This window comes from Salvelinus fontinalis, chromosome 42, assembly GCF_029448725.1.
Source record: "Salvelinus fontinalis isolate EN_2023a chromosome 42, ASM2944872v1, whole genome shotgun sequence".
NCBI classification, from domain to species: Eukaryota; Metazoa; Chordata; class Actinopteri; order Salmoniformes; family Salmonidae; genus Salvelinus; species Salvelinus fontinalis.
The window spans coordinates 22236301-22252842 of NC_074706.1; the positions used below are offsets into that span (position 1 = coordinate 22236301).

Sequence of the window (16542 nt, forward strand, 5' to 3'; positions counted from 1 at the left end):
CTTTAGTATATATGGAAGTACTATCACTTGTCGTGGCAGAATCAGATTTATGCTTGTGACACAGATAGATAAGATGTTATTTTCATCATATGCTTGTGAGATACTTGTCATTAGAATGGTGCCCTTTGGACTATAGGGTTGGCAGTGCATTTTCCCTTCTGAGCTAGGGATTAGTAACTTGGGGCCCTCTGCTGGAGGTCATTTTGCAGGGCTCTGGCAGTGCACCTCCTTGCACAAAGGCGGAGGTAGCGGTCCTGCTGCTGGGTTGTTGCCCTCCTACGGCCTCCTCCACGTCTCCTGATGTACTGGCCTGTCTCCTGGTAGCGCCTCCATGCTCTGGACACTACGCTGACAGACACAGCAAACCTTTTTGCCACAGCTCGCATTGATGTGCCATCCTGGATGAACTGCACTACCTGAGCCACTTGTGTGGGTTGTAGACTCCGTCTCATGCTACCACTAGAGTGAGAGCACCGCCAGCATTCAAAAGTGACCAAAACATCAGCCAGGAAGCATAGGAACTGAGAAGTGGTCTGTGGTCACCACCTGCAGAATCACTCCTTTTTTGGGGGTGTCTGGCTAATTGCCTATAATTTCCACCTTTTGTCTATTCCATTTGCACAACAGCATGTGAAATTTATTGTCAATCAGTGTTGCTTCCTAAGTGGACAGTTTGATTTTACAGAAGTGTGATTGACTTGGAGTTACATTGTGTTGTTTAAGTGTTCCCTTTATTTTTTTGAGCAGTGTATATACAGTGGGGCAAAAAAGTATTTAGTCAGCCACCAATTGTGCAAGTTCTCCCACGTAAAAAGATGAGAGAGGCCTGTAATTTTCATCCTAGGTACACTTCAACTATGACAGACAAAATGAGAAAAAAAAATCCAGAAAATCACATTGTAGGATTTTTAAAGAATTTATTTGCAAATTATGGTGGAATATAAGTATTTGGTCACCTACAAACAAGCAAGATTTCTGGCTCTCACAGACCTGTTACTTCTTCTTTAAGAGGCTCCTCTGTCCTCCACTCGTTACCTGTATTAATGGCACCTGTTTGAACTTGTTATCAGTATAAAAGACACCTGTCCACAACCTCAAACAGTCACACTCCAAACTCCATTATGGCCAAGAACAAAGAGCTGTCAAAGGACACATCTTTTTAAGTGGGAGAACTTGCACAATTGGTGGCTGACTAAATACTTTTTTGCCCCACTGTATATATATATTTTTTACACCTTTATTTTACTAGGCAAGTCAGTTAAGAACCCCTCCCTGTGCAATTGGGTCCTGGACTTCCTGACTGTCGGAAACTACACCTCCGTCATGCTGATCCTCAACACGGGGGCCCCACAGGGGTGCGTGCTCAGCTCTCTCCTGTACTCCGTTCACCCATGACTGCATGGCGCATATCTCCAACTCAATCATCAAGTTTGCTGACGACACAACAGTGGTAGGTCTGATTATCAACAGTGACGAGGCAGCCTTCAGGGAGGAGGTGAGAGGCCTGGTCGGAGTGGTGCCAGGCAAATACCCTCTCCCTCAACAAAACAAAGGAGTTGATCGTGGACTACAGGAGACAGCAGAAATAGCACGCCTCCATCCACATTGACGGGCCGCAGTGGAGAGAGTCAAAAGTTTCAAGTTCCTCGGTGTTCACGTCACTGACAACCTGAAATGGCATGGGCCCTCGGATCCTCAACAAGCTCTACAGCTTTACCACTGAGAGCATCTTGACTGGCTGCATCACGGCTTGGTATGGCAACTGCTTGGCATCAGACCGCAAGGCGCTACAGAGGCGCTAGTGCGGATGGCCCAGTACATCACAGGGGCTAAGCTCCCTGCCATACAGAGGAATGCTTATGAAATTGTCAAACACATCATCCACCCAAGCTATAGACTGTTCTCTCTGCTACTGCACAGCAAGTCTGGGACCAAAAGGCTTCTGAAAAGCTTCTACCCCCTTCTAGCAATAAGACTACTGAACAGTTAATCAAATGACTACCTGGAAATTTATTTACCCTTTTATTCCACTATCATTGACTCTATGCACACTCACTGGACTCTACCCACACACTCAAATATATGTATATTGACACTCCAACACACACACACAAAACACATGCACACACTTTCATTCTTCACATACGCTGCTACTACACTTTATTATCTATCCTGCCTAGTCACGTTTACCCCTACCTACATGTACGTATTACCTTAAATACCTCATACCCCTGCACATTGACTTGTACCGGTACTCCTTGTATATAGCCAGGTTTATTGTTATTTATTGTTTTACTACTTTTTTTGTGATTATTTTCTTTCTTTTTAACTCTACATTGTTGGGAAAGTGTTCGTAATTAAGCATTCGGCGTATGTGACAAATACAATTTGATTTGATATAGTCCCTTCACACAGACAGCGTGGTGAAGAAGGGGCACAGTGCCTCTTCAACCTCAGGAGGCTGAAGGAATTAGGCTTGGCCCCTAAGACTCTCACAAACTTCTACAGATGCACCAGTGAGTGCATCCTGTAGTGCTATATCACCGCCTGGTACAGCAATCGCACCGCTCATAACAGCAGGGCTCTCCGGAAGCTGGGGCGCACTGCCTGCCCTCCAGGACATCTACAGCAGCCGGTGTCACAGGAAGGCCAAGAAGATCATCAAGGACCTCCAGTACAGATGCCCGTTAGATTACGAAGTTAGATGGCTGAAACTATTTGAGGTCGTTTTTTCCCTTTGTCTTTCTTCTGTGTCACACTGTTCCACTCTCAAACTCACGTGACGTCTCCAACTGTTCTAGTACTGTCCTATTTGGGACAGTGGTGTTCTCACACACGGGTAATTGTGTTGTATAACAAGAGGGCATGTGTAATAAGCATGTAACAGACAACACAATGAGAGCGGATTGGATTATTTTGATGTTTATTGATTGATGATCCAAAAAACATACAAAGTCTTCACCTGGCAAAAGAAAAATGCATAAAACAGGCATTTCATGAAGAAAGAGAGAAAGGAGGGACAATAGGATAATAAAATAAAGATAAGGGGAAAAAACAGTGAAATGGAAGAGGTTTTAAAAAAAAAAATACAAATATTACAATTTCATCAAATTAATGTCATCACTTACCAACTAATCAAAATCATTCACATTGTACAAGAAACATAATGGATCGTTTTTTTAAAAACACGGAAATGGAGAATAAAAGGCATGAAATCCACAAGCTGTAAAGACTATGACCACATTCTGATACTGTTACGATATTAATCCAAATAGGATGGTACTGAGCTTCAAATATATTTATATATATATCTACTACAACAATGTACACTCTGAAGTCACCTCTGTGTTTGTGCTCCCTTGTGTGTGTGGTATTGATGGTCTTACAAGGTACTATATACACATTGATGAAAGGACATGGTCTACAATATGCTTGTGTGGCTCTTGGTGTGATTCAGTCAATGCCCAAGTCCCAAATGGCACCCTATTCCCTTTATCGTGTACAACCTTTGACCAGGGCCCCTTTCAAAAGTAGTGCAGCACTATATAGGGAATAGGGTGTCATTTGGGACACATACCATGGCTCTCGGCCTAGTGGTTAGAGTGTTTGGCCAATAACCGAAATGTTGCTAGATCGAATCCCCAGAGCTGACAAGGTAAAAATCTGTCGTTCTGCCCCTGAACAAGGAAGTTAACCCACTGTTCCTAGGCCGTCATTGTAAATAAGAATTTGTTCTTAACTGACTTGCCTAGTCACGTTCATGTACATACTACCTCAATTGGCCCGACCAACCAGTGCTCCCGCACATTGGCTAAACGGGCTATCTGCATTGTGTCCCGCCAACCCCTCTTTTTACATTACTGCTACTCTCTGTTCATCATATATGCAGTCACTTTAACCATACCTACATGAACGTACTACCTCAATAAGCCTGATTAACCGGTGTATGTATATAGCCTTGCTACTCTTATTTTCAAATGTCGTTTTACCGTTGTTTTATTTCTTTACTTACCTACACACACACACCTTTTTTCCACACTATTGATTAGTAAGCATTTCACTGTAAGGTTGTATTCGGCGCACGTGACAAATAAACTTTGATTTGATTTAGTTAAATAAAGGTAAAATACAACAATAACATAGTATGAGCCATATACAATAGCATTGCTGTATGACATATTTTGGGTGCATTCTAGTAGCCTGGAATCCAAACTGATATGCTCCGTTTCCCCATTGTTAAAACCTCTATGGGATTGGTGTTCCCCGCCACGGGACGAGCGCGCTAATGCGATTAGCATGAGTTTGTAAGTAACAAGAACATTTCCCAGGACAAAGACATATCTGATATGGGCAGAAAGCTTGAATTCTTGTTTGAGTTTATTTCTTTTTACAGGGCGAGTGCACATTAATCAACGTTTCAGTTAAAGTGCCGGTTTTAACCAGCCGGCTAATTTTCAACTGCAGTCCCTGGGCAGGTTGTTAATCTAACTGCACTGTCCAATTTACAGTAGCTAAGAATACCATGCTATTGTTTTAGGAGAGTGCACAGTTATGTACTGAAAATGTATCAATAAACCAATTAGGCACATTTGGACAGACTTTATACAACATTTTGAACAGTAATGCAATGGTTCATTGGATCAGTCTAAAACTTTGCACATACACGCCAAAATCTAAATTGCACCTAAACTGCAATAATACATTGTGGCCTTTCTCTTGCATTTCAAAGCTGATGTTTTTTTTGTTCCATGTTTTTTTCTTTGTATTATCTTTTACAGAGCTAATGTGTTATATTCTCCTACATTAATTTCACATTTCCAGAAACTTCAAAAGTGTTTCCTTTCAAATGGTGTCAAGAATATGCATATCCTTGCATCAGTTCCTGAACTACAGGCAGTTAGATTTTGGGATGTAATTTTAGGCGAAAATGGAAAAAAAAGGTTCCGATCCTTATTATTAAGAGCATATCAGTTAAAAATCCATTCTAACATTCTAGCCTCAGTTTATTATCCAATCAAGCTGCATTTCCCTTCTGATCAACTGCTGCAGGGTCTGTGTCCCCCCCAGATGGAATCCTTTTCCCTAGGGTGCCATTTGGGACATAGCCAAAGTCTCATCCCATGCATACATCATCAGCGTGGCCTCAGAGAGGCCAGCCAATCAGAGACATCCATCACTCTGCTCATATGATCCATGTTGTTACAGGCTGTAGAACTTGAGGCTCCTGTCCATTCCAGTGGAGGTGAGGAACTGGGCGTGCTCCCCAAAGGCCACACCTGTCACCACCCCAGTGTGTTCTGGGTAAAGAAAAACAAAACTATAACAGGCACAAAAAAAATTGACTTGAAATCAACTCAAAAGCATGAGTTGACGCACACCCAATAAAGTTGGGGAGGTGCTGATAAACGAAATAGTAAACCTGAAAGATATTTTTTGTTGTTGAATATTTCATAAGGTACTGTATATACACACTTGCTATTATCGTCATCCAGCCAGGCACTTTGAAGACCCACCTCTAGACCACTGTTTCTGTCCCAAGCTAACTCATCACCACTCGCCATTGCATCTCTAGCAGTATGACACACACAGTGCATTCTCTTACCTGTGAAGTTGAGGACCTCGGACCACTGCTTACAGATGTAGACCCTGATGTCAGTGCCACCCACAGCCAGGTATGTCCCACTCTGGTCAAACACCAGGGACTTCACCTGAGGGAAAGAGACTCAAATATAATTTCTCTAAATGTACAGGGTAGTTCAGTACAAGGAGATTACAGTATTCATACAGAGCAGACCGTTGCTAGCCTGGGTGCCATTCGGTTTCTGTTCTCTTGCAAACTCCTTATGGAATTTTCATGCCAGTGACGGAAATGGAGATGGCAAGAGCACAAACAGATGTGGGACCAGGCTAGATTGTAGCACGACTAGCTTCTGAATGTCCAGTGTACAGTCTACAACGACTGTCTCTCAAATAGCAGCGGATTTCTTAGATAGTGCACTAGGCTCTGGTCAAAAGTAGTGTAGGGAATAGAGGTCATTACAGACGTGCACTAATTTTCTGCTCTTCTTACCTCATAGTTGTTGTCCAGGGTGATGGTTTTGAAATTTTTCAGCTTCCTCAGATCCCAGAGCTTCACTGAGCTGTCCTGTGCACCTGGAGACATGAGAGGTGGTGGTGAGGTGAGCAGGGCCAAACATTTACTTTTTGATCCACCAGCCACTGTGTCAAGTAGATAAAAAATAAAATAATCTACCAGCCACTCTTTCTTTTTAACCAGACAAAATATTTTGGTTCGAAATAATTACACCAACAAAACATGCAAAAACAGATGAGCATGCTTTGTAATGTTTCTAAAACAAATGTAGAACTAGTAAGAAGTAGTGGCATATTGTTTCATTTCATTTTTTTTGTGACCCGTCTTTTAACCAAAATATCACAGATGATACATAAATGTTCCCCTGCCCCTTTAAGGTGGAGGTTACCATGGTAACGCGACTCAAGTCATGTTTGTGCCATTGAGAGTCTGACTAGTAGATGCATTGCCCTCTTACCTAGCAGTTGAAACTCGAACATGAAAAAACAACCTAGCTTGTGAATTTTAACAATGTAAATAACCAAGAAACAAGGACAAAGTCTCACTTCAGTAGACTTTAATTTCAAGTAAATTAGACCAACGTTTATGCCCATGTGCAGCGCTTCTAAAAATGTATCTTTCAACTCCGCTCTTCACGTGCAGTTTTGCAACACAAGGTGGGATAGGCTATAGGATTTGTAGTTCTTTGACTTTGTGAATTTAAATTTACCAGCTCTGAAACAAAACGGCAGAAATACCTAGAAAACGGCTACTGAATCATTTATTTTTGCTATAAAATGTGATCATACATATTTTTATTCACAATTGGCTCAGTGTTCTGTCACTCATGGGGACACTACGTCACCACAAAATCTACAGGGAGAGCTTGAAAATACAAGCCCCTTGGGTACTGCCATATATTGACATTATAAGTGCCCATCCAAACAGGCTGTATGTTGTGTAGTAAGCTATTCGTAGCCCATGTGCCTCACCCTAATAATCTGATCCTTAACTTAGCCTACTGTTCTGACTTGTTGGTGCACATGTAGCCTATAGCCTGTTTTAGAGAAATGTAATTGAATATTGTAAGAAATGGCATTGTCTGCTTATATGCCCCCTTTATTTATCCTACGTTCTGACTTGGTGTACAGGGAGAACCCTAAGAACGGCCCATGTTCTGAATTCTGTCATGTGTACATTTCAGAAGTGCTGAACAAATAGTTATATTGGCTACGTCTGTCCTAGCTCGCTCATTAATGTCTTTCAGCAAGGGCATTGAAGATGAAACGTGGCTGGGTCTTTCAGCATGACAATGATCCCAAACACACCGCCCGGGCAACGGAGTGGCTTCGTAAGAAGCATTTCAAGGTCCTGGAGTGGCCTAGCCAGTCTCCAGATCTCAACCCCATAGAAAATCTTTGGAGGGAGTTGAAAGTCTGTGTTGCCCAGCAACAGCCCCAAAACATCACTGCTCTAGAGGAGATCTGCATGGAGGAATGGGCTAAAATACCAGCAACAGTGTGTGAAAACCTTGTGAAGACTTACAGAAAACGTTTGACCTCTGTCATTGCCAACAAAGGGTATATAATAAAGTATTAAGATAAACTTTTGTTATTGACCAAATACTTATTTTCCACCATAATTTGCAAATAAATTCATTAAAAATCCTACAATGTGATTTTCTGGATTTTTTTTCTCATTTTGTCTGTCATAGTTGAAGTGTACCTATGATGAAAATTACAGGTCTCTCTCATCTTTTTAAGTGGGAGAACTTGCACAATTGGTGGCTGACTAAATACTTTTTTGCCCCACTGTACATGCTAAAATCACCACTGGAGTTGAGCAATAATGTCTAACAGTGTTTACACAAAGGAATAAAAGACAACTTCACACACAGTCACTCACTCACAGAGAGTGTAACAGAGACTGACACACAAACAAAGCTAATCTTCTCTCTCACGCGTGCGCTCACACATACACAGAGAGAGTCCTTTCTCACAAACACACAGCAATCTCACCTGTAGCCAGGTAATATCCGTTCTCAGAGAAGGCGATTGAAGTGACAGGGCCGATGTGGCCGGGGAAGTTGGCCACGTTGGTGCGCTCCTTCAGGTCCCAGATCTTGATCTGAGAGTCGGCCGTCCCCGTCCCGAAGATCAGACCGTCAGGGTGGAACTGGGCACAGGTCAGAGCTGGAGGGGTGCAGGACAGGATGTGGAAAGAACATGTATTTGCAATGTATCAGTGTGCTTTCAGAGAGTACAGGGGACGGGGTGGTTGGAAATATTGTATTTGATTTCAGTTACTCCAGTTAGGTACTAGGTCAGTCAAGTCACAGGGGGGAGGATTGATTAAATGTTATTGTTTTTTGTCTATCTATTTACATAGGAAAGACAACCTGGCATTTAAGGGGCTTGATATGTGGGACATTATTTGGTGGGCTGACCCCACAGTTGGGAAGTTATACTTTTGCATACTGACAGACAATTAGAGGAAGCTGGTCCCTAGCAACATGTAATCAATAAAACGTCTTGTCCCTAGCAACATGTGGTCAATAAAATGTCTGGGAAGACAAAGAGAGAGGTCCAACGGTGTGGTCCAGCGATTAGAGCTGCCACAATCGCCATGGTTCGAATCCAGCCCACTGCCCTTTCACTCATCCTCCCCCTACCACCCTGTGGTAGACTCAGTGGTGGGCCGTCAGGGCCAGCAAGGCCTTCTCTGCTGGCCTAAACATCATCAGAATATATATATATTTTTTTTAAATATATTTTTCCACAAATATGTATTAAATTATTCCCCAGAGTAAGAGTTATACTCTTCATTTCATAGCTTTCCTCTTGGTTGCACTGCTTCCAGCCCCAGGTTGAGATTTGGAGGGTTGGTCTTTATGTTAAATCTTTTATCCAATCATTTTCAGCCATCATGTGTTGCCAGGGGTCTAAAATCTGCCCTCAGGCCTTCAGAATCAACAGTGCGGGCGCTTGTAGCTTAAAGTGAATGGAAATGAAAATTTAGTGTCAACCAATCAGCTTTATAGCTGGCTATTGTACGCCTGCTGGCTGGCTCCAGTGTTACACAGGAGCCAGCTAGCAGGCGTAGTGTGTGCACGTCTTTTGATTGGATTACCAATATTGAGAGGCAGGTCCTATGGGCAGGTCTATGTAGAACTAGGAAACTGAATTTGATAAACAAATTAATTTGCGTACTACTAAGCTGTTTTTTCAATCCACAATGGCGGAAGGAGGAGAAGATATCGATTTGGTCGAGGATATAATTATAACGCCATTCTCAAGACGAACTTTTCAAGAAAAGTTAGACATTGTAAGGAGAGGTCGCCCGACGCCGACGTCTAAATGTATAGTGTCTAGAGCCATGGCATCATAATGATGGTAATAAGAGGTGGATTAATTCGGGTGGGACTGTGTAGGACCTCACTGAAGGCCCAGGCCCCAGGCACGCCACTGGGTAGACTAGTGTCCTGTCTAGGGGGTGTACCTATACATCAAGCTGCCTCACACTACAGAAACAGGATATATGCTCCTGCTCTATGGGCCGTTCTGGCTTGGACATGGCTGCTTACTTACTCCGATCTCCTCAATAAAAATAATAAAGAGCGGGAGAGAGAAGCACTCACCACATCCTGCAGCCTCATCAGTGACCTTGGTGAGAACACGACCTGTTTGGATGTCAGAGAAGGCCCAGTACTGATGGAGAGAGAAAAGGGAAGAGATAAAAAGTAGAGAAAGAGGGGGAGACAGTAGATAAAAATAAAGTCTTTACATAACGTTCTTGACTTCCAAATCTACGTGTTTGTTTTTTGTTTTTATGTGTGTACATATGTTTTGTGTGTGTGTGTGTTACCTGATCCTCAGAGGAGCTGAGCAGGTAGTCTCCGGTGGCGTGGAGGGAGAGCCCGGTGACGCTCGCCTCGTGAGCCCGCACCACCTGGACACAGTTGCCCCCGGTAACGGACCACACGCGGATAGTGCTGTCTGGAGAGGCTGAGAACACTACCGACTGGAGAGAGGGAGAGGAGGAGAGTGCGCAGAGAGGGAAAGGGGGGAGCGAGAGAGAGAGAAATTGTTGAGGTAAGGGATATTAGAGTTACAGAGTAATTCCAGTGCAAGACATTGCTGGGGACTATGTCAATGGAGAGAAAGAAAGTGTGTCTCACCTGAGAGGGGTGATAGATGACAGAGGTGACCTTCTTGGTATGTCCTTTCAGGGTTGCGATGATCTGCTCCTCCTTCTTATCAAACACCACCACGTTCTTATCAGCCCCGCCTGTAGAGGGAGACAGAGAGGTTAGGGGTTGTATCTGGGTCTGGCCAGGGTCTGAGTCCCAAACGTCACCCTTCTGGTCAAGAGCAGTGCACTATATAGGAAATGTAGGGTGTGCCATAGTATTTTTTGTTTCCTCAAGGGAGCGAGGAAGCATTTTGATGGAATTCACACAGAAACAATGTGTGTGTATATCTACAATGGGCAGTGGACTGTGTGTGTCTCACCAGTGAGCACTTTGTTGGTGTCGGAGGGACACAGGTCCAGAGACAGGATCCCAGGCACACTGGCACTGTGGAGACCCTGACAGACAGACACACAGAGAGACCGAGAGAAAGAGACAGAGAAACATAATTTAGAGCTGTGTTCAGTAAGAACGAAATGGAAGAAAAATGATCTGAAACGGGGAGGAACCTTTCTGAACTTGCCCAAGGTTTGAAGAATAAAGTGTTCCAACACCAGCCATAGCTAGAGGTCACACACACACACACACGTACGTACTCACAGCATGGGTAGCCACTTGTCTGTACTTGCTGAGGTCCTCCGTTCGGACCAGCTCTTCTGGAACTGTCTTTCCTCTCTGTGGGAAGAGAGACTGTAGAGGTGAGGTTTGGACAAAAATGTATCCTAGCATGGCTACGTCCCAAATGTCACCCTATGGCCCCGGTTCAAAAGTAGTGCCCTATGTAGGGAGTAGGGTGCCATTGGAGAGACAGCCATAGCCTATACTAAGCTGACAACTGGTTGGACATTAGGTTGGTTATTCTATGAATAACAACAGGGAAGTTACTTGAAAATGACTTTTTGGCATTTGGAATAGTTACCTTCTTTCTCTCCGTGGTCAGGACCGTGGCCTTGTCTTGCAGCTGTGGAGAAAGGCGGACATCTTAGTATAGAACACTGTGCCTGGTAGTGTGACAGCATGGTTGATTGGTTATTTCAAGGTTTGATACACCACAGCCTTATATGGTAATATTTGCAATGAATGCACATGATAGTCTAGTATAACAGTGTGGTATCATTCCTCTTGTACTGTGGATGTGAATGTATGTGAGGACATCTCTTACCTTCTGTATGATCTCTGGTATCATTCCCACCTGCTCACTGACCTCCATGGGCTCTCCTGCACCTCCAGCCTGCGAGATGAAACACAGAATCAATAACAAACGAGAATGGTACATTCCTTATTAGAAAATGTGTATTTGTGTCAGCTGTTAAAAATCATATTTATATGAACATATAGATACTACAACTTTACAGGTCTCACTTAGACCGAAGACTTCAATCAAGAGACAAACTTTGAGCTCATGCGAACCAGTTAACTATCAATTTAAATTGACTGAGGGCTTTGAGCCAATCACTGACCGTGACATGGGGCTGGGAAGTGACTGCCTGAGCCACCACCAATCCCGCCTGTGGCTTCAGAGTGGCCAGAGCTACGGGGAGAGAGAAAGGTAAAATATAGCAGAGGAGAAATGAGAAGTGACGCCCCATGGCCACTAACATCCAAAGCTGTTTCCAGATGAACATAAGAGTGTGTGCAAGTATGCTTGCCTGTGTGTCTGTCTATAATACTGTCTGTCTATAATACTGTGTGTGTGTGTGTGTGTGTGTGTGTGTGTGTGTGTGTGTGTGTGTGTGTGTGTGTGTGTTAGAATGTATATTCACGTTAATTGTACAAGCATGTGTGTGTATATAAGTGCATCATGTGTGTGTGTATACACAAGCGCGTGTGTGTACGTATGTATATATATATATATATACACATATACACATATATACATATATATATATATATATATATCTCACCCTCTCTGGCGGCAGTGACCTCCTTGGTGAGACGGGCGATGACCCTGCAGGCGGCGTCATGCTGGTAGAGGGCGTGGCTTAGTTCTTGACGTGTCGTCTGCAGCTGCTGCCTCAAGGTGAAACTGTGGAGCATCACCGCATCCTAAGAGAGAGATCGTTTTAGAAGAGTGTGTGTGTGTGTGTGTGTGTGTGTGTGTGTGACTCAGTTCAGGCACAGCGGAGGGGAGTGTAGCCGAGTATACATGGACTCACCCACTCGTCCTGCAGAGCTTTGAGGATGGCTGGAATGCTAGTGGACGAGGGAGCTTTGGGTCTGATGGGGTGAGAGACTGAGGCAGGGGGAGACAAAGATAGCTTAATGTAGTGAGATATCCCCTGACTAGTGGGGTTACCATTGTTGTTGAAGTGGCAGAATGCGCTCTAGCCTAGAGATTACCGGGCACCATGCAGGAATAGTTGGAAGTCAAATAATATGGATTACCCTTATTGTGTTGACTTCAGCTCAGCATCAGATCTGAACACACTCTCCTCCATGTCTCCCTCACCTTTAATGTCTATCAGCTGTTCCTCTGACAGAGGCTGGCCATTCATAGGGTCTGCTCCATTCTCAGCTATGTACTTCTCAATCAGCCGCCGCTCGAACACCTGGTTGGACACCGGCGACACGCACGGGTGTTCCGGGACCTCATTTGATACTGGATGGACGGTAGAGCGAGAGGGGTAAATTTGCATGCCCGCAATTACAATATAAATACGGCAAACGCAACTCTAGTCAGAAGATGGAAGGACACATTACCGTTTAACTGTACTTTGCAGATATAACACCTATGTCAAGCTGATCCACAATGTTTGAAAAGGGTTGCTTGCTAATTAAATTGTATAACATGCATATGGTGACAATAATAAGGGAAGGTTCTAGAGACATTATTATACACCAACAAACGTGATATTTGCGGTCTCTGTACCGCTAATTTTCCGGAAGGGCAACTCGACTCATTCATTCATTCATTTGAACTTACTTGCACAAACCAGGGACATTTTCAGTAGCTAGCTAAACCCTCGGGCGCTCGTTCCCTCCAAGATCACCGTATCAATACAGATAAATGAATGTTCTTCAGATCCAACTGTAGCTTATTTTTGTGTTGATTGTAATACAATAATAATCCGGCTAAATTAATATTGATTTATAAATGTTTCTTTCCGTATTCACGCACGTTAGACCGCGGCTGCGCGTTTCGGGTGCAGCTCCGACTATTGCATGCTGGGATAGCATGAGTCTTCCAACCCCTCCCCTAGCCTGAGGTCTTCAACAAACTATAGTGCTATTCAAAATCCTTGGGACACTCGTACCCTAAACCTTAACCATTTTAAATGTCAACTTCAATGGGGGTAAGGGCACCCCAAAGATCCCGGATAGCAAGGACCAACAAGAGATAGCCTAAATACTATATGGTCATCAAAATGTGTCAAAGGCAGTGCTGAAATGTGTGTGAATCTGCTTTCACCATTCATGGCAACTCAGAAGAAGTAGACTTATAGTCTAGACAAGAAGGCTAGGACTATAAATAAAACCAGGCTGGGCACACCCCCTTCCTCATCAACAGGTCTGCCATGGAGACGGTCAAAAACATAAAGTTCCTCAGCAGTCCGAGGAGCTGAAATGGTCAAACAGCATGGACACCGTGGTGAAGAAGTCACGACAGCGACTCTTCAACCTCAGGAGACTGAAGAAATTTGGCCTGTCCTCGAGGGCCCTCACAGTGTTCTACAGGAGCACCATCGAGAGCATATTGTCGAGCTGCATCACAACCTGGTACATGTGTCTTCTTGTCAATAACAGCTGGTGTGCAATGCCTAATATTATAGAAGTCTTGAGGTATTGCTCGCCTGAGGTAGAGTACCTTATGATAAGCTGTAGACCACACTATCTACCGAGATAGTTCTCATCTATATTATTTGTAGCCGTCTATTTATCACCACAGACCGATGCTGACACTCAACCAACTCCATAAGGCCATAAGCAAACAAGAAAATGCTCACTCAGAAGCGGCGCTCCTAGTTGCCGGGGACTTTAATGCAGGCAAACTTAAATCAGTTTTACCAGCATGTCACATGTGCAACCAGAGGGGAAAAAAACTCTATAGACCACCTTTACTCCACACACAGAGATGCATACAAAGCTCTCCCCCGCCCTCCATTTGGCAAATCCGACCATAATTCTATCCTCCTTATTCCTGTTTACAAGCAAAAACTAAAGCAGGAAATACCAGTGACTCGCTCAATACGGAAGTGGTCAGATGGCACGGATGCTACGCTACAGGACTGTTTTGCTAGCACAGACTGGAATATGTTCCGGGATTCATCCAATGACATTGAGGAGTATATCACCTCAGTCATCGGCTTCATCAATAAGTGCATCGACGACGTCGACCCCACAGTCACCGTACCTACATATCCCAACCAGAAGCCATGGATTACAGGCAACATCGAGCTTAAGGCTAGAGCTGCCGCTTTCAAGGAGCGGGACACTAATCCGGACGCCCATAAGAAATCCCGCTATGCCCTCATACGAACCATCAAACAAGCAAAGCGTCAATACAGGATTAAGATTGAGTCCTACTACACCGGCTCTGATGCTCGTCGGATGTGGCAGGGCTTGAAAACTATTACGGACTACAAAGGGAAACCCAGACTCAAGCTGCCCAGTGACGTGAGCCTACCAGATGAGCTAAATGCCTTTTATGCTCGCTTCGAGGCAAGCAACATTGAAGCATGCACGAGAGCACCAGCTGTTCCGGATGACTGTGTGAAAACGCTCTCGGTAGCCGATGTGAGCAAGACCTTTAAACAGGTCAACATACACAAATCCGCGGGGCCAGATGGATTACCAGAACGTGTACTCAAAGAATGCGCGGACCAACTGGCAAGTGTCTTCACTGACATTTTCAACCTCTCCCTGACTGATTCTGTAATACCTACATGTTTCAAGCAGACCACCATAGTCCCTGTGCCCAAGGAAGCGAAGGTAACCTGCCTAAATGATTACCGCCCCGTAGCACTCACGTCGGTAGCCATGAAGAGCTTTGAAAGGCTGGTCATGGCTCACATCAACAGCATCCTCCCAGATACCCTAGACCCACTCCAATTCACATACCGCACCAACAGATCCACAGATGACGCAATCTCAATCCACACTCCTTTGTAAAATCTTTGACTGTTCTACTCTAGGCATACATGTGTTCACATCACTCTCTCTTTAGCAGATCATATCGAAGCTACAATTCCGCCAAGTAAAACGTGCAATACGTCGCTTTTCTTTCGATGTCACCTTTATTTAACTAGTCACGTCAGTTAAGAACCAACTCTTATTTGCAATCACGGCCGGTTGTGACACAGCCTGGAATCGAACCACGGTCTGTAGTGACTCAAGAGCAGGGAACGTGATGTGTTCGTCGACAACATACATGGTGGGAAATGGAACAATTGTGCCTTTTTGACGGAAATATGGAGGTGGCTCTTAAAGGAGCCTTTGGGGGATTTTGGAGATCAGGTCATCGTTTAAGCGCGCTCTCTGCGAATACGACGGGCCAGCTGGATGTCCTCGGGCATGATGGTCACCCTCTTGGCGTGGATGGCGCACAGGTTTGTGTCCTCGAACAGGCCGACCAGGTAAGCCTCGCTAGCCTCCTGCAGGGCCATCACGGCAGAACTCTGGAAGCGCAGGTCGGTCTTGAAGTCCTGGGCAATTTCTCTCACCAGGCGCTGGAAGGGCAGTTTGCGGATCAGCAGCTCAGTGGACTTCTGGTAACGATGGATCTCTCGCAGAGCCATGGTGCCGGGCTTGTAATGGTGAGGCTTCTTCACGCCACCGGTGGCCGGGGCGCTCTTGCGTGCAGCCTTGGTGGCGAGCTGCTTCCTGGGTGCTTTGCCACCGGTGGATTTGCGAGCGGTTTGCTTGGTTCTGGCCATGGCGCTAGCTAGCTTCCTTCTTTCACAGTTGGAGTATAGCCTCCAAATGCCTATGTGAAGTTTATAAAGCCGGCAGCGGCGTCTGCTGATTGGACACCATCTCCGCACCACCTTGATTGGCCCGTTGCGGAGGGCTCCTCCGCCACCCATTGGACGGGAGGCTCGGCCTCTCCGTGCCGCCCCAAATGCAAACCCCACCCTCGCTCGCCGAGGCGCGCTTGGCTCTTTTGTTAGGGCCGACACTTTACGCGCATTAATAGTCACCGGCCGAACTCCAGAATGCAATCTTATAGCCTCCTGCTATAGCTAACGAGGCCTAGTAGGTGTTATTGTTCATCCAACGCCTCATGTGGGCACTTGATACGGTGCAGTGTATGTGGCATACAAAGGACACTTTGCTCTTTTGC

The 16542-nt window shown here is 44.8% G+C and overlaps 2 protein-coding genes across 2 annotated transcripts; both read right to left on the minus strand.

Annotated features, from left to right (window-relative positions):
* Positions 1–2906: 2906 nt before the first annotated feature.
* On the minus strand, positions 2907–13417 carry LOC129841119 (pre-mRNA-processing factor 19-like). Its single transcript, XM_055909227.1, has 16 exons — positions 13186–13417; positions 12712–12861; positions 12419–12495; positions 12167–12308; positions 11723–11793; positions 11425–11493; positions 11182–11223; positions 10863–10937; positions 10585–10660; positions 10251–10360; positions 9938–10093; positions 9711–9780; positions 8092–8265; positions 6071–6153; positions 5603–5708; positions 2907–5297 (listed from the first exon to the last, which is right to left on the minus strand). Exons 1-16 carry the CDS (start codon positions 13202–13204, stop codon positions 5200–5202), a joined length of 1518 nt encoding a protein of 505 aa, XP_055765202.1. The 5' UTR covers positions 13205–13417; the 3' UTR covers positions 2907–5199.
* Positions 13418–15046: 1629 nt separating this feature from the next.
* LOC129841501 (histone H3-like) lies at positions 15047–16176 on the minus strand. Its single transcript, XM_055909790.1, has one exon. It carries the CDS (start codon positions 16133–16135, stop codon positions 15725–15727), a length of 411 nt encoding a protein of 136 aa, XP_055765765.1. The 5' UTR covers positions 16136–16176; the 3' UTR covers positions 15047–15724.
* Positions 16177–16542: the final 366 nt, after the last annotated feature.

Bases quoted from the DNA above. Each gene is read 5' to 3' on its own strand.
- LOC129841119 (XM_055909227.1), bottom strand. The intron at 11,794-12,166 runs GTGAGATATATA...CTCTCCCCGTAG, and splicing joins GGTCACTGCCGCCAGAGAGG to CTCTGGCCACTCTGAAGCCA. The intron at 11,224-11,424 runs GTAAGAGATGTC...CTTTCTCCACAG, and splicing joins TACCAGAGATCATACAGAAG to CTGCAAGACAAGGCCACGGT.
- LOC129841501 (XM_055909790.1), bottom strand. From the start codon at position 16,135: ATGGCCAGAACCAAGCAAACCGCTCGCAAATCCACCGGTGGCAAAGCA.